This window comes from Mangifera indica, chromosome 9 (assembly GCF_011075055.1).
Source record: "Mangifera indica cultivar Alphonso chromosome 9, CATAS_Mindica_2.1, whole genome shotgun sequence".
Classification (NCBI taxonomy): domain Eukaryota; kingdom Viridiplantae; phylum Streptophyta; class Magnoliopsida; order Sapindales; family Anacardiaceae; genus Mangifera; species Mangifera indica.
In genome coordinates, this window is record NC_058145.1 from 8797108 (window position 1) to 8816383 (window position 19276).

The following is a 19276-nucleotide window of genomic DNA, read 5'->3' on the forward strand; positions in this document are numbered from 1 at the left end:
CTTTTCATTAGTCAAAACCCTTCCTGTTCAAAAAGAATCTTTGAGGAAATAAGGGGTGGTGGTCTTGTTGGAAGTAGAGGAAAAGTAACTAGAAGAGAGAAAATATTTTAACAATGGTGGAACTAGACTAGATGCCAAATGAGGGTGTAGTGGAAAAATTTTCATAAGTCTAGGGATATAGGTTAGGAGATCTACAAAAATAGAAGTTGGAACCAATGATTTGAAAATCGGACTGGATTGATTGGTTCAACCGATTGAATCGGAAACTGACATCAAGTTCGGTCCGATTAATATAAAAAATCAGTTTTACTATTGACTCAGTCAAGTTCGATTAAAAACCGGATTTGACTAGATGAATCAACCAAAAATTGGGTTTGACTTTTGAATTTTTTAAATTTTAAATTTTTTTTGAATAATTTGATTATTTTTTATTTTTTTATTATTCTTCAATTGAATCGGTTAAACTATAAACTAATGAGATAATCGGTTCGATCACTGGTCTAGTTTTTAAAACATTTGTTGGAACCCAACTCTAAATGTTAAAACTTCAAGTCAATTTCAGATTTTTAGAAATGAAACCAGGAATTATTAGACCTGATTTCTATAGGTTTTGGGTAAAAACTAAAACAAAAAGTAGATATCCGATGGTTTCGGATTCAAACAGGTAATTTGCTTACCCCATATATGAATGGAGTTGTAGTTTCATAAATATTGGGAAACATTACCATAATGTATTATTAATTATTAATTATTAAAATAAATAGTCCAAAAATCAGGTCAAGATTGAAATCAAAGCAAAAACTGATATCATTAGATAATAATAAACCTGTCTAAATTATCTGTAAAATGTACAACCAAACAAAACAATGACCCTCTTGTGACATTCTAATAAAAAAAATCCATCATGAATCATTCTAATTTTATTGTTCTGGTCTGGGTATGCCCAAAAATTCTGGACAAATTTTTATTAAATAAATGTAAATGTCCATTATAAAATTGAAGAATGAAAAGGCCCGTGACATTTATTTACGTTTTTTTGTTCTTGTTTGTTTATGAGATTAATGTTACCCAACCGTCTGATCATCAACAATTAGGTCAATAGAAAATAAGAACGTTTGACATATTATGGACGGCATGGGTGTTATGCAGTTAAAAAATGAGTAATACGAAATTAACCTCTTAAATACAATTAAAATGATAGATAGCAGGCCATCAGTAGCCAATGCTTTACGCTGGAAGCCTCAAAGACTTGGTTATCCAAACCCCCATCCAATGACCAAGTAATTTCAAATTTGTAAAAGTTCCTTTGACGGCTATAAAAAAGAGTCTTAGGCTGAATCTTAAGATCCAAATCCTTCATAATGGTTACCTAATGAAACTGTTAACTTCTACAAAAACGTAATATCATTAGTATAAACATAATTTCATTCATTTAAATTTAAAATTATAAATCGAAGATATAACAAAAAATAAAAAACTTAAAAGAGTTTTTTTCCTCTAAAAGTTTGTATGTAAGAAAGAAAAGAAGGAGAGGGTTAGATCAAACCTATTAATTCAATTTCTTAAACAGATTGTATTTAACATTTTAAAAAATGAAAACAACGTCTACATGGAAAGAATACCTATCCTATTTATCGGTTTCATCATTGCCACTAGATTTGATGTAGTTTATAATCTTCTTTCTATCGTTGTCTTTCTTTGCTTTATTAAACTCGTCAGAGATTACTATAACCACCAAACACAAGTCACTTCAATCTATCTCTTTTGCTTTGGATAAGCACACAGTGAACATGAAATAACCAACATCCCAAAGTCATCGCAAACATGTTTTTTTTTTTATTTTAAAAAAAGGCTACGCACAGACGTGCATACTTGATATGCACATTCTTGCACCACTTTAAAATCTTCAATGTGGCATAGGATGTATGGGCGCTCACCCTCCATGTACGATTGTACATCACCTAAAATACTTTATACTTATTTCATTTCAATTCCAACTCAATCATTATCATGCATATAACCATAAATACATACAAAAAGACTTAAATACCCTTGTGACGTACCTGTGAGTGTTACATTAACCAATTCAAATTACCAAACTTGACTACTAAGTTTAAACTACCAATCCCACATAACTAGTAGTGTGAATTTGATGAATTCAATAGTTGATAATTCTATTTTACTTAATTTCTCTCTCAAGATTGATCAAACGTATAAATATTAAGTGAATATCTACTTTTTATGGTACGTGATTAATATAAACACATTAAGTTTGATGATGAACAATGACTCCACAAGGACTTAAATTTATCTCTAAATTAAATCTTTAAATTCAACAATTGCATGAACTAATTATGTATCTATCTCTCGATAGTTTACATCAACCTACTAGCATGCATGATATTGGGCCCTTAACATCACACAAGATATGAACACTCAATTGTTGAATCAAAACATCATCAGGGTTTTACCAAGCCAATGAATATAGCAACTACATAGCCATAGGAATCGAAAGATCGCTCTTAATCAATTAAAAATAACGTTTAGCTGCACATGATAGTGACAAGAACACATATTAATGAATAAGAACACTCCATAATATGTAAAAGAATTAGAAGACAATGTTTAGGAATCTTGGCAAAATATTTAGTGCTGATCTCCTTGAATTTTTTATATTGATCCACAATTCTTGGTTTTCAATCTTGTGTTTATTGAATTTTTTTATCCTCCATGTGTCCTACACAGCTAGGAAAATGAAGAAGCTGACAAGAATGAAAAAAGAGGTATTGGGATGCGTGAAACACTTCTTAAAAGTTCAATAGCTATGGACATATTAGATTTCTTGGACTTCCTAGATTCTTGGCGATTTTGTCTAACGTAGGCATACCACACTTTTGTATTAGCGTCTTTAGCATTTTTGTGCAGTATCGTGTTTTGTCATCCTCAAGTTTTCAATTTGACTCCGATTGGCCTCAAACTTCCCAAAATATCTAAAAACACTTAATAAGAAAATATCATGAAATAAATATAAAATTAAACAAAACTTAACAAAACTATAGACTTTAAATGTGTATAATTTATGCACACAACACTAATTGGGTGACTATGTGAATTTGGGCAACTTGTTTTTTAACCATACATGGCAATGTGTAGAAAATCTGTTTTAAAACATACATGATGATGTATGACATTTTGAACATTTGCATGTCAATGCAAAAAATTTAGAAAATTGGACATTGTTGAAATTCAATTGATTAGTTCATGGTGAATCGATGAACCAATTTGTTTGACAAAGGATTTGTAAGTTTCTGTTTGAATTGGTTGACCAATTTAATTAAGATTTAATCAATTAGATTATAAAATTCCAAAATTTGAAAATGACATAATTTTTTTGAAATTCTAGCCATACCACCCCAATCCAATGGGTTTCAAGGGTATAAAACACCCTCCCACGATCCCACAATTTCTTAGGAGATATTTTCAATCAATTACATGCAAAAAAAATGCACAAAAACATAAAGTTTCATGTGACAATGTGAGATTGAGTAGAATTCAACCTAAATGAAAAATATTTCAACAATATACATTAAAAAGGAGAAAACTATTTGTGTATGTACTCTAAAGCCAATCATATGGTCAATGTATTAACATTAATTTTTGCTTGTATCATGTCCATATCAATAAAATGACATTACTTCGTCTATTTTTTTTACTTTATGTAATTAAATGAATACTGAAATATCCCTCTCTCCAAATGGAAGTGTTACTATTCTCGAATACCTAAGCATGATATATCTTAAATTTATTTGACATAAATAAACCTTCATACATAACCACTAAAATGCCCTTAACTTATTAATGGAAGTGTCAAAAGATGTCAAATTACCAAAAAAAACATAAAATGTGTAATCAAACCATACATAATAGTATCAAACACAAACTCATAAATTAAATACAAAAATAAACTGTTTTGCCCTCATGCGAACCTCATGCTGACTTTTTGCACTACAACTGCCATTACTACATGTTAGCTGCAAAAAATAAAAGAGGAAAAAAGTGACTAATAATCACTCAGTAAATAGGAGAACCTAGTCATATATCTCTAACTCTTAGTTTTTTTCCACACTAATACTCATTTTTCACTTGAACTTGATCATATGAAGTACACCTTTGGACTCCTAACTTTGATATGTGGAAATTTCTTACTTAACTTGATCATTCAGAAAGCATCTTCGGCCCTTGAACTTTGATGACATTTTCTTAACTTAGTTATCTAAGGAATACTTTTAGGCTAAGAACTTTGATGACAATCAATTAGTCATATAGGATACAACTCTCGATTGTAATTTGCAATAACACTTAACATGTAATGCATGTGAAAGTGTAAAAGTGTTTTTATTTAAAAACATTTTTCTAGAAAAAATTTTCTCAATGTTGATCAAACTAGGTTGAGATGGGAATTAGACACCTTGGCTAAGTGAGTTGCATAACTACATAGTCCTCTTTCCTTACTCACATATATTAGGCTACTACACATCATCTATGTCATATAACAAACATGTGTAGAGAGAATCTTACAAACATTCCCTTGTAAAAATCCTTATGAAAAATATGTCAAAAACATACTATCATGAGAAACCATGTTTTCATGGTTGTTCTAAAAATCTTGAATCTATGAAACATGTCTCATATATGTACTTCAGGTATCTTAGGTCCACATGTGTACTATAAAATTATGGAGCTCTTGTCCAACATGTGCACTATGAAATTGATTCCAAAACATAGCTCTACACCTTAAATCTAGGAAAATATGTATGTAAAACTATCACATTTAAAAATTAGTGGGATATGCTTTCATGAAAATACATACACACACTTAAGCCTTTTAATTATATAACCTAGGCTCACATCTCACCTTCACCTTATAACTCATGTCTCTTTGAGGCCCTAACTCATATGTACACATTCTTGGTATGACTTCGTATAAGTTGATTTATGGCTCTTTAAAGAAAAGAATGGCATCAAAACACATATTTAAATTTTGAATATAAATCAAGTAAACAAAATAGCTATAAAGAGAAATGTGATCCATTACCAAACATTTATATCATCCCATATGGATATGGTGTTTGCATAAAATACATACCAATGTTGGTGACTCTTTTGTCTTTATCAACACCGATAAAGGTTGAAAATCGCTTTTGATCCAAGGGTAAGGTGACATTTTGATATCTACATGGGGCACATGATAACAAAGACTGTGAATGGGGCTGAAAATGTGTGATACTCTTAGGCGAATCTCACATCGACAAAGCACGGGAGAGATGCTGGGTCTATCTATGTATCCCACATTGGTTAGTAGTGGGAGAATTTGAGTAGTTAAATAGCTTGTGAGCTCCTTAACTGTCAAGACACGTTTTGAGTTGTAAAGCTTAGAAACAAACCCATGATAGACTGTGTGTCCAAAGTGGACAATATCTTGACAGTGGGTCGGGTTATTGGACCAGAGATGTTACAAATGGTATTAGAGCAGCTCCGCGTGTCCTCTTGAACGATGGTGGGGCAAACCTTAGCGAGGACGTTGAGTCCCGTAAAAGGGGGTGTATGTGATACCCTTAGGCGAATCCCACATTGACAAAACACGAGAGAGATGCTGGGTCTGTTTATGTATCCCACATTGGTTAGTGGTGGGAGAATTTGAGTGGTTAAATAGCCTGTGAGCTCTTTAACTGTCAAGACGTGTTTTGGGTTGTAAAACCTAGAAGCAAACCCATGATGGACTGTGTGTCTAAAGTGGACAATATCTTGACAGTGGGTCGAGTTATTGGACCAGGGATGCTACAAAATGTCTTTTAGAACCTTTGGAATGGATTATGTGAATAAATATTACAAATGGAAAAAGTTATAGAAACGATGTATGACCATTGATGTACCATGCACAATTGTGCATACAATCTTTATAATATTGCCCAAAATCTTTGAATATCTACATTTTTTGATACATGATAAGATTATCAAATAAGATCGACCTAGGATAATGACCACAATAAGATTGAATATCTATATTGTTGGTCCATTATAGCCTTTCTACATCTCTCAATATGGTTAGTTACCATTATTTTGACAATCATTTCTTAATAATTATATTAGGTTGATGTCAAATTGTATCAATCCTTATACAATATAGTTTAGTTATTTCGAGTCAAAAGATTACATATGCAACCATTTGTTAAAAGATATGTTTCATAGAGAAGGGGATAACCATCCATATGAAATCCTCTTATTAGATTAGTTCGATAGACTTTTGTGTTGCACTAAGCCAGCTACCTCTACCTAAAACATATGTATACTTAATTTCGATAAGTTTTTTCACAAATTATAACTCAAAATCAAACCAGAATTTCATAATAATGTAGATTTGAAATATAAATAATTCTTAGATCTAAAATTAACTATAACAAAACAAGAATTAACAACATACCCTGATAAGGTTAATGATTCCTACCACTCCTACTTTATTTATACCACAAAGTTGTTATGTTAAAGGTTAGGGTAAAACAAGATTTGAGATATTGGCTATATTCATATAATCTATAGAATGTTGATTAGGATTATGTGGCCCCAACAAAATAGGTTGTTATAATTAATTTTCCTAATTTCAATTGAAAATAATAGAAATTTTATTTGTATAAGTATAGATAAAAGTGTCAATAACGTATAATCGTATGCTTTGAGTTTCATAACATTTTTGAAAATGTTAGTATTAATAAAACCTTTCAAGGGGTTTTGGAAATTTGAAAAAATTTCGGGTTTAAATTTTAATATGCCACTCGATAATTTTAAAACTGATAATTACATCCTAAAAGATTGAATATAATGTAACAATATAGGGATGTAAATATCATAATACAAATTATTATGGCTATAATTATATTTTTAAAATATATGAGATGAATATGATAATTTTTTAAATAAGATAGGAAAAATACTATTTACCCTAGTAAGTTTTAAAAAATGTATTTACACCCCTATAATACTAATCATAGTTTAGTTGGATAAAAGTGTTATTATAATATTTTAATCCTTAAGAAAAAAATATAGTTAATTATACTTCTATTATAATATTAAGATAAAATAATATAAATACTATTTAATTATTAAAATAACAACTAAAATTAATAAATAAGTGAAAAATGATTTTTCCAAACTTACGGAGTGGAAATTGTTGTCTTATCAAACCTTTGGTGGGAACTAGTCATTTGGCCTAACATAAAAATCGACCGTTGATCAAATTAATTGGATTAGGACGAAATCAAAAATAATTTTAAAAGTATTATAAACAACTTGAACGATATTGTTCGTTTTGGGCTTCAGGCCCACACGATTTTGTTTCTCTTATGAAAACGCGTCATTCAGGTTAAAGGCTTCTGTCCTCTGCCTATATATACGCTCAGTGGACTGTACGAGAGCGATGTGGAACTTCAGATCACAACACACTCTCCATCGCGAATCGTGCTGATAACATGGTACAAACAACCTGAACAATATTGTCCGCTTCGGGCTTCAAGTCCGCACAATTTTGTTTCTCTTATGAAAACGCGTCATAGAGGTTAAGGGCTTTTGGCCCCTACCTATATACACGTTCAGTGGACTGTACGGGAGCGATGTGACACTTCAGATCACAACAAAAAGTTACTTATCTATTTTTGTAATTAATAATTATTTGCCTTTGAGCACTCGAACTCGCAGACCCATCTAGTCAAGTTGAATGAAGCCAATAAGTCAAACGACATCGTATTGAACCCACTTTCAGAAACTCACCTGGCATTTCGCAGCTTCGGTGGCGGCCTGAAAACAGACGGCCTATCCTACATCTCCAGAGGCAGTGCGGGTACATCATCTTGATAACGAATCGTTAACCGTTGGATCCGTCTCTGAAAATAAAAATGGTGAATCCGCCGAAGAAGCACTTCCTTCTCTTTTGTCTCTTCGCCCTAATCTTCTACTCTTACTATCACCATTCCTCTCTCCCCATCTCTTCAAATCCCAATCCCTCTTTATCTCAAGACATTGCCGTTTTTCCCAACCATTTCTCCCAAGGCTTCTCTGTCATCATTAAACTACTTACTTTTAATCGTCTTAACTCGCTCTCCCGCTGTCTCAAATCGCTCGCCGCTGCCGATTACCTATCCGACACCGTCCATCTCCACATTTATATCGACCATTTTCCCCTTCCTATTAGTAATCACTCCTCTGAATCAACAGATTTTTATTTGGAGGAGTCTCGGCAGATCTTGCGGTTTATCGATGGGTTTAAATGGAAATTTGGAGAAAAAATTGTGCAATACCGGACGGGAAACGTGGGACTCCAGGCTCAGTGGCTGGAGGCGTGGTGGCCTTCTTCGGATCACGAGTTTGCGTTTGTTGTGGAGGATGATTTGGAGGTTTCTCCTCTCTTTTATAAGTTTCTTCGGGGCTTGATTGTCAAGTATTATTATAATTCATCCAATTTTAGTCAGTCAATCTACGGAGCGTCGCTTCAGCGTCCGAGGTTTGTTCCAGGTACCATTTTTTTGTTTTCCACTGCAAATGAAACAAACTGTGAATCGGAAACAATAGCAAGGACTTATGTTTTTCATATTGTTGCGAAGAATTTGGAGAATCATTTCAATGTTGTTGGTGAAGCGCTTAACTTTATTTTATGATGGGAATTATTCGAAATAATTAGCTAGTAAAATGAAACAGATTTATATGATATCTCATTTCAAAAAAACATGGCTTTAATAACTAGCTAGCTGATGTTGATTGGAGGATAATATTTATAGCATCTCAAGGTTAGTTTTTGAGCTTGAGCAAGATAATCTTTTCTTTAGAACTCTTGTTTGAACATCTATATTTATATGCGCAATGGCCTAACTAACCAAATGGAAAATTTTGACAAAACAGAACTTTTAGTTAAATTTACATGGAATTTGCGGTTGCCTTCAATTTGAGAGAGCTCTGTCTAGTACTTCACTCAATTTTATTTCTGAAGCTTTAGTTCCATATTACTCAGGATTCTACTGTCATCTTCCTATTTTAGGTTTAAGACTTTTGCAAACAATACAATTTGTCTCTGACAATATTCTGGTGTGATGGATTGCATTGTGTTGTTTTAATTTTAATGTAATGCACCACTGGAGTCTTCTATCTTTTTATATTAAATATACATGAAAATTTTTTGATTTTGTGGTTGTTGTCTTGATACACAATATAGTGTTTTGATTGATTGGTGTTATGGTGCTTCTGTCTTAAGTATAATATGATTTAGGACATTATAGAGATCTATGCACATATGTTAGGGGTAGACCAAGAGTTGAGTTTTGTTTTGATTTCTTTTTTTTTTCCTTCAATATTTTTTGGTAAGAATTCTTTGACTCCTTTATTTCAGATTTATTTTTCTTACCTTTTTTGGATAAGATTTCTATTACCAATTAGAGTGGACTTCTTTTACCTGTTTGAGGTTGATTAAGAATCATTTTCCAGCTATGTTTGTTGCCATTACAAAATAGGGCTTTACCTTGTTGAATTTCCAGAATCTGAATGATTAAATATATTCCCTAAAGATTGAGTTGACTGATTAGGACCTGGGGTTTTAACCAAGGGGTCAAGCATTCAATTTCCTTTAGACTTACCAGTTTAAGATATGATATTCCTCAAGTTTCATGGCTGCTAAGGTTCTAAGGCCTATGAATGCCCCTAGCTTAGAGCTTGGTCGGCTCGTAAAAGAGTTTCGGACTTTATAGATATGAAAAGAGACAAAATATATTGTGGAAATTTGATTTTTCGTAGTTTGGTTTTCTTAACCAAGTTATTTTAGCATACATCTTGATGAAAATTTTCCAACTATGCATTGTTTAAAGATGGACTTTTAAATTGATTAATTGTCTATGTGAATTGAGTTTTTCCTGTTTCTAATTTTCCTCCTTTTATCCCATTTCTCTCTCTTTTCTTCCTATCTTCCTGTCCTGCATCATATTTTTCACTGACATCTATCTTTTTGATAGAAAGTATATTGCATGAATGTGTCTTTGCCTTCTTACACCTTTTAATCTGCAATCTTGTGGTGTACATTCCATGGTCTTCTTTAAATTTCTAGAATATTCATATTATGAAGATTTTTATATTTTAAATATATTTGGTTGATGACTTTAGGTAAACATGGAAACAAGATAGACCTTGATAGTGGAACCCACCTTTTCTTGTATCAGCTGGTTGGCACTTGGGGTCAGCTTCTCTTTCCAAAACCTTGGAAAGAATTCAGGCTTTGGTATGATGAACACAAGACCAAGGGCATCAAGCCATTCCTTGATGGAATGGTAATATTCATGCTCAAGTATCCTGTCCTTGAATATTTCTATGTTGTATACTTATTTTTGCTTGTTACTCAAAAATCAAATTATATTTGTAGGTGACAACAGGATGGTACAAGAAGATGGGAGAAAGAATCTGGACTCCTTGGTTCATAAAATTTATTCATTCTCGTGGCTATTTTAATTTTTATACCAATTTCCAGAATCAGAGAGCACTTAGTGTCTCTCACCGAGATGCTGGTGTTAACTATGGGAAATCAGCTGGGCCAGATTCCCAACTTTTGGATGAAAGTTCTCTTGATTTCAACTTTCTGGATATGCAACCTTTAAGTAATCTAAAATGGTATGATTTCTGTTTCAGAAAAGTGTTTCTTGAAAGAGTTGCAAGGAGCATGGATGAACTTGGCTCTGTTCTTCATGCAGTCCAGAAACAAGAAACTGTTCTGCTGGTGAGCCTATTTGGGGCATCAGAAGTGGTTATAAGGAACCTCCTCTGCCACTTTGAGAGGCTAAATATTTGGAACTACTTATTAATAGGCTCTCATTCTGATTTTCTTTTTGATCTTGCAAGGAGGGGACATGCTGTGGTTGATGCAGATGAATTTCTGCACAATATCAGAGCATACAAATCCATGAATTTTCAAGATTCCAATGCAAGATATACTGAGGTTTTAGTGAAGGCTTATGTTATCAAGAAGTGTTTAGAATATAGGTACAATTCTTGGATAGTGAATGGGAATTTGCTTTTTGTCAATAGTGATTTGTTTCTTCAATCCATTGATACCACTTCTGACTTCTTTGTTTCAAAGAGTTCGGAACTAGTTCACGTCAGGAGCTCATCTGCTGTTCAGAAAATCTGGACAGATGCTTTTTTGTCTGAAATTGCAATTACGATGGATAAAATTTCTTTGCCAAGAGAATGCAGAAGTTTTGCATGTATTGTGACAAACTTGTTGGAACAGAAGCGTAGTGTGGCAATTAAGACGATTGATGAAACAAACTTTGGCAGGGTTGAGGCTGAAAATGCTAATCAGTCATCTTTAGAGGTTGGAAAGAAGATTCTTTATTGGTCTGCTGAACTGGGGTTGGATGTAGTTCAAAAGAGGCTCAAAGAATTGAGTATGTGGATTATAGATGGTGACTCATCTTGCTTAGCCGTCTTTTGTCACCAATCATAGCATCTAATAGCTGCTATTATTTTCTAAACCCACTTATGTTTGGAAATCTTCATTTATACATTATATTTGTATCAATTTTCTTCAGACAATGTAATGGGAACTGCATGCCCAAAAAACAAGGAGGCTTTGAAGTCGGACACATTGCAAACGCAGGCTCAATAGGCTTGAGATCAGAATGCTTGTTTTCCTGCCCATGCTGGTAAAGAATTTTGTGATTGATTCAGAAATTCGAGTATTTTTGTTTGGTCTTGCATACAATGAGTGCAACTTCTCTGAAAGAGCTGGAGTGTTGGAGATGTCGGTGTTTCTTGAGTAATCTGGAATACATAACATTCAAATTTTCCACTATTTGCAGATCAAACACTGGTAAGTGCAACATTCCTGATTTATGTGACTATGATCAGGAGATAGTTTTGTGTTTTTTTTTTTTTGGTGTATGGTACTTCCATCAGTGGAGTTATTTAAAATGCTATGAGAGGAAAAACCAGTCCAAATTTCCCCTGTTGCATTGAGCTATATAGTTCAACTATGTGATAACCATGCATCACTTGCACTGATTTCTTTTGCTTTCATTGATTAGATACATATTATTATTATTTTAAATTCTTTTATCTGATGAATTAAGGTTAGATTGGCAAGTATTATCTGATTAATCTGTTCCTTCCAAGGAGCATGCTCTTTGTAGACACCACCCTGTGGCTTCAACCCATTGAATGGCTCGAGAAGTGTTTGGATCACAGTGCTGCATGCAATTTAAAGGAAGAAGTCTTAAATAGGTTTTCATTGGTGAATTTGCAGAACATCGGAGATATGTGGGTGTCATGCTTTTGTGCAGTGATTGAGTGTTGGTTGCTTGACTTTAAAACTTGGATAAGATTGATTGGTTCAACTAATCTGATCATGACTTAGGGCACATTTTGATCTGGGTAAGCCTAATATTGAATTTAGCAATTGGATTGTTTTGAATCGTTTGATGTTGTGAACTTCTTCTCTTTGGACTCCCAACAGTTGGGAAGTTGCAAGCCACACCGCTGGGCTAGCACAAGTGTTAGTGTTAGATTATATATTGGATTTAAAAAAATATATATTAAAAAATTGCAAATGGTAGAGCTTGAGCCCACCTTACACATAGGTGTGCTTTCAAACCAAATTAAATTTTAATTAAACATGAGATTTTATATTTATGGATTAAATAGATAAAATTGTTTTAATTATAAATTTTAATGTTGATTTAAATAGTAATTTGGTCTGATCTTTGGTTAATATAATTGAATTGATTGCCAGTTGACTCGAACATGCCCCTTCATCACATCAATGCTAAGTCCGAATATGAAAACATTGATTGGTTGTGCATTTTGGCATGAGGCATCACCATCGTTGTAACACTCTTAATTCAAAGGTCATACCTTTTAATGGAAATATTACTGATAATCACAAGAAAATAACAATTTATTTAAAATAATAATAATAATAAAAATCAACTTCATAAATGATTTACACGGAAAATTAAATTAAATTAAATTAAATTAAATGTCATACATAATTTAGTATTTAAACTACACATATATCATTGCATGATCATAAAACATAATATTAAAATTGTGTATTCAAATAATATGAATCAAATGTCAAAATAATTCATTTAAATTGCATAACGAAATACCATCTTCGAGTGCCTTCAACATCGATCAACTATCTCATTGTTTTTCACCAGCTCATTTTTGACCTACAAAATAAGACATAAAAGAAGTAAGTGACAAAACACTTAGTAAATAAAAATTATTACCCTATTTAAAGATACTTAATACTTAGAGCCTTTTACACCTATATATGGTATAGACAATAAATCATGACTAGTTCCACAAAATGAACCTATCACTTTAAAATAAATATGGATAATGGTTACAATTGTTTCCAACAAATGTTGGCAAAACAAGAGGAGATGTTTTGTAGCTTGCTTGACATTGTACATGGTTCAAATTATCCCAATGTATCCACAAATAATATGTGGCTAGATGGTGCAATCTTCCTTCAAAGTTACAAGGCACAAGATTGTTCTTTTGTTTTTAGAAACCACATAAATGTGGCCTATTGGATCGACTAGAGCGTGCATTTATTAGAGTATGTGCTCTAAAGTAGATTATCTAGTTGATGTACATGCAACATTTTGTATATGTATCATGTTTATATCAATAAAAATTGCAATTCTTCATCATTGTTTTACATTTGTAATGAGATGAATATCTTTAGAATGGTAGAACTATAATAGTGAAATCAATAGATATCACTGATCATGAGAAACCAATGTGCACAAATGATTACTATTCTAGAAATGTCTATAGTCCTAATATCATTCCAACCTAGAGTACAAATGATATATTTAGGACTATTATATTGTTTAAGGACCTTACTAAAAGATGATGACGGATCTCACATGTTAAGATTATTTATAAACAACTTCGTGTAGCATACGAATGGAAATTGAAAAGAAATATTCACAAGATTGACCTGCCAAAAAGATACTATATAAATGGTAACCGAAGTGTTTATGGAACATATCTTCTAACAAACAATGATACATGTGAATTGTAAGGTTTTATGGTTCTTGGGCAAAAAAATTGTCAATCAAGTTTTTTTAATAAACTATACAAACATCACCACAAAACCCTACTCGGATCTCCCTCTTAAGATATTGATTTAACAACATATATAAACTGTAACATCCCCCTCTATAAACACTACCCACCGAAGGAGAAATGTTACGAATTAATATCTGGAGCGTCTATATTTTATTTTTCTTTTAAAATACTTTAAAATAAATGCATCACTAAAAATGTTTAGAAATTATTCTAAAAAAACTGAAAGTCTGGAAGCAAACAAAAGATGTATATACTCATATAAAAACTTATCTGAAAGCATATGACAATGTGGAGTACTCATATACAACTGTACCATCATCTCTCAAAAAGGTCTAAAAGCAACAAGGACATGCGACTGTATGCATATAATACAAACCAAAGATAACATGCTCCAGTCAGATCTATCTTTGCTGACCTAACCTTGCCTCGCAGCTACCTCAATCACCTATACCTGCAATCATGAAAGAAAAGGAAGTGAGTGATAAGAACACTCAGTAAGGGAAAAGAATTTAGTAAATTATTTCTTTTCCTGTTCTAACTCACTTTTAGGACTCAACCTCACATCTTAACCTCTATAGGAGATTGAGAGGGTAATCTAGTTTATTCTTTATTATTTGGGTCAAAATTTGTCCCATCTAGTGTTTATTTGATACTTTCTAGAAGCTAACTATAGGGATTTGACACTTTTCTAAGCTCGAGCTCTCTTCCTTTCTCTCACTACACCGTTTTTGAATCTGAATTGAGCTCTACTACTAGCATGCTCTATTATGAGCGAACCCTACTATAGGTTGATGTCCTACTATGAACGTGCCCTACTGCAGACGGTGCAGTGTAAAGTGCCCCCTCATAGTTCATAGCATGCATGCGGACCTTATATCTTACTAATTTTACTTCCATCTAAATTTATTCATAACTCACCAGACCATACTCTTGGGACGACTCCTGAATCTTGAGCCCTAAATTCCTTTTCTTTCTTTTCCTTTCCAAAACTGTGAAACACTGTTTATAACCCTATTCATTTGACAGGGCAACCTTCTTTTTCATACAATTTCATAGTCCAAACGGTTTCTAATTCATACAAGTTATATATCATTGGAAAGAGGATTCAAAGATCTTTCCAACAAGCTATAATAGCACTCATAATGCATTAGATAAGATAGTCAAAACATGAGATGAAATTAGTGGCAAAAACTGACTCCTCTGTTTATTTGGTAAAACAGCCCTTATGGTTCATATAATATTTAACAATCCAAATGATCTCCAATTCATACAAGCTATATATCATTGGAAAAATAATTCAAAGAACGTTCCAACAAACTATAATAGCACTCATAAACCATTAGATAAGGTAGTCAAAACGTGAGATGAAATCAGTGGTAAAAACTGTCTCCTCTGTTTATTTGGTAAAGTAGTCATTGTGGTTCATACAATATGTAACAGTTCAAATGATCCCCAATTCATACAAGCTATATATAATTGAAAAGAGAATTCAAAGAGTTTTCCAACAAGCCATAATAGCATTCATGACTCATCAGTTAAGACAGCCAAAACGTGGGACGAATTTAGTGGCAAAACTGTAAATATTATGTAACTTTCTGCCATAAACAAAATCACACACGTAGACATCCCAAATGACAAAACAATATTTCTCAACTTCAAAATCATCATTTATAACATAGATCCAAGGAATCAAAAGCCTAAAACATCCAATATATCAAGGATGATACCTCTTATCTTGTTTCAAGCCAAATATTTGCAAGTTGGCTTCCTTCTCTTTGTTTTGTTTCCTTTGACACCAAAATCACCAAAACTTCCAAAGTGCTTCCTCTTCTTTTCCTTCCTTATTTATCTTCCAAAACCCTCTCAAAATCACTCACTGTTCTTAAAAAATACAGCAAAGAAAGAAAGAAGACTGCCTTCTTCTGGAAGAGACGAGAGAATGATGGAAAAAACAAAAGGTAAAGGTTTTCTTTTTGACTTTTCTCTCCAAACATATATATTTACATACTTTTTCAATATATTACTATATATATATGTGTGTGTTTATTTTTTTCTTTGTAATTGCTTGTATATGACACACGTATATACATTTCAACATATAAATTTAAAACTGGACATGTCTCAAAGTAGGATCAAAAGACACAAATATCCCTGAAATATATCTGAGGGTATTACATAAACACACATAGGGTATTTATAGAAATTATACTTATGTTAACTACTGCTTTATCTTTCATAGTTGCTGGAAGGTGTCGAAGTCGCTCTCAAACTAAGTGTGAGCCTGTACCTCAATATCCACATAGAGCACAAATAAACGAAGGCTAGAGTAGTGCCTAACAACCTACTAAAGTGTGGTCCACGAGAAGGGTGTTTGGATGTACAGGTGTGACATTGTTTACGCAAACAATAAAAATGCAAAAGTGAAAAAGTGAGAAATCATGCTTGTATATATAAACACCATGTACAATAGTACATCTTCGATCGTTATCTCATACAATCTATAATTTATTTGGATTCTTCTGCATGGATATGAATAACAAATCATCTGTATTTGCCTACCATGCATGGATGTACATAGAACATGTACAATCATACATAATCAATGAAAAAATCAAACCTGGCTTATCTTTATCCAATTGGATAAACCTAATCTAACCAAATTTCACATACATCCAAACATATTAGGATTATTACACTTTGATCCCTAGGTGTTAGAAAACATACTTTGAGTCCAAAGACCTTTTTGAGACTCAAAATCCTTTATTTGGGTTTTGGATTGGATTTAGTTCGGATAATATAATACCTCCAGAGTTCGAGAAACTCCTTATATGTGTGACCTATAGGCTTTTTATTAGGTTAATAGTAATCAAATTTGTGTTGAGCTCTCAACTTGGTATCTATTTGAACATAGACAAATATTAGTCTCTAGTAAGACATCATAGCTACCCAACAAATGAAGAGTTAACACTTGACTTTTTAACATGTCAATGATATAGTTACATGCACAATTTGATTATTTCGTCATACGATATCTTTTTTGAGGTTAAGACATATATTAAGTGTCTCTCTCAAGAACCCTCGATTTGCATAGACTAACTTTTATCAACGATTAGATGATATCAAATCGAACACCAACTCAATTCTATTATAACTATAGATTTAATTGGTCATTGTCATCTGTCAATGTGCCTATCTAAGATATCTACTCTTCTACTCATGAGTGATGAATCCTTTGTTGGTCTACCATAACATTTGCACATATCTTGATATGACCAATTACTACCTTTTTGGTAATCCACAAAATAGACTACATTGAGTCATTGTCAAACTATACTGATCTTTGTATAAGATAGTCTAGTGACCTCAAGTTTGAAAATTACATGTATCTTTGTTTACTAAAATGGTATATTTTATAGACACTAGAACAACTATCTATATGAAATCTTTTGGTGAGTACGTTGGGTGAACACGTATATAACATGCACTCTTGTATTACACCAAACTATCAATAAACAACTTTAACACATGGTCACCATTTTTTGATGGGGTTATTCAACATTATAATAGTTCTCTTATTATTACTTGTGCTTTTAGTCATGATAATATTAGAACTATGAATGTTTTAAGAGAGGTAACCTAATATGCAGATAAGATTCTTACGATTAGTTATTATACATTGAGCCCTTCATTAGGGTTCAACATTTTTTAGTACAATTATCTAAATTGTAAAAACAACAAGAAATAATGAAATGTCATTTTATTAATAAAAACATTAATGATTACAATAAATTACATCAATGACAATTGGCTCTAAGACAATACTTTAACATATTTTACTTAAAGTCACTAGACCGTTTTATACATTAATCAGTATTGTTTGACACCAACCAAACATAATCCTCGAAAAACGATTATTAGAAGAGTAAGATTAGCTATATTAAAAGATGTATGATTCATCTATAACAAGCGCTCTAGATGAATACCTTCTAAAGAAAATATGCATATGAAAAGACGTGTCAATTTGAATTTCTTAAAACATGCCTTTCTTAAATGAAACAAAATTAAAAATCTTATAATAAATGAGCATGAAACATATTGTAAGGAAAAACATACAAATCGTGTTTGATTATTCGTAAAACCATAAAGACAACCACATCCATAAAATAGTATATATGCATATAAAATGTCTAAAAAAATGTAACAAAGTCATCAAATAACATGAATAGACTCTATATCACTCTTCATGCCATCCACCTCACTAAACTTGCATTTTTTTTGTAGGCCCATTATAATAATTTAGTACCTATGAAACAATCAAAGGAAATACATGAGTGTTGATACACTTAGTAAGTAGTTGACCTTTTAGACATTCTCACATTGATAAAACTCAAATCAAATCAAATCTTGGCATTCCTTTGATCTCATTCTAGTGTAATTTTTATAGAAACCTTTTGCCATCAAAACTTTTGCCATAAAAACTTTTGCCATCAAATCACTTGATGGCATTATGCTTCTGACCTTGTTAGCATATTATTGCATATAGCCACGCCATCATGGTTTAACTCTTGACTTAAATCTAAATAATAATATGATGTCATATTCTTTTTAATATTTAGTGAAAGCATGATAACTTCAAATAATTCTCATCACTTTTTATCATCACAGAGATATATCAGTTAGAGTAGGCTGCAAAGGCGAAGACACCCTTGCAACATGAGGAATAATTATCACAATCCTTATTTCCATGCATGCAATTTATAAATGGGTAACTTAAAAGTCACCTGAAGGTGCTCTCTATTGCGAGTGTGTGTGTGAAGCATTTTAAGGCCGTATAAGGAATAATTATGAAGTTTTTCTTTCCATGCACACAATTATAAATGCACTATTAGATTGATACCTTCAGTTGTGAGTAATCCCTTACGGGCTTATGTAAGAAGCATTTTATAAGTATCATGTGACAACTATCATGCTTTCACATTGGGTTTGTAAGCCAGAGATCACATGGTAATGACTCCTAAACCTAAGTGAATGATCACATATTATTGGCTCCATATGCTAAAGATCACACAACATTAGATGACACTCATTTCATACTCTAGAGATCTCA

The 19276-nt window shown here is 32.4% G+C and overlaps 1 protein-coding gene across 3 annotated transcripts; it reads left to right on the plus strand.

Moving 5' to 3' along the window:
* Positions 1 to 7723: 7723 nt before the first annotated feature.
* Positions 7724 to 12496, plus strand: LOC123224713. Of its 3 annotated transcripts, none has more exons than XM_044648409.1 (4): positions 7724 to 8562; positions 10195 to 10358; positions 10451 to 11064; positions 11162 to 11316. In XM_044648409.1, the coding sequence occupies exons 1-4, from the start codon at positions 7947 to 7949 to the stop codon at positions 11172 to 11174; spliced, it is 1407 nt and encodes a 468-aa protein (XP_044504344.1). In that variant the 5' UTR covers positions 7724 to 7946; the 3' UTR covers positions 11175 to 11316. The 3 variants fall into 3 exon arrangements, 2 of the variants coding, with proteins under 2 accessions (XP_044504344.1, XP_044504343.1); XR_006504045.1 differs by adding an exon at positions 12329 to 12496 and having other exon boundaries at positions 7725 to 8562; positions 10451 to 11896; XM_044648408.1 differs by having other exon boundaries at positions 7725 to 8562; positions 10451 to 12102.
* Positions 12497 to 19276: the final 6780 nt, after the last annotated feature.

What these genes read in the sequence shown, in the direction of transcription:
- LOC123224713 (XM_044648408.1), top strand. Translation starts at nt 7,947, where the DNA reads ATGGTGAATCCGCCGAAGAAGCACTTCCTTCTCTTTTGTCTCTTCGCC. An exon ending in GCGTCCGAGGTTTGTTCCAG is followed by an intron (nt 8,563 to 10,194) that starts GTACCATTTTTT and finishes TGATGACTTTAG; the next exon opens with GTAAACATGGAAACAAGATA. An exon ending in AGCCATTCCTTGATGGAATG is followed by an intron (nt 10,359 to 10,450) that starts GTAATATTCATG and finishes TTATATTTGTAG; the next exon opens with GTGACAACAGGATGGTACAA.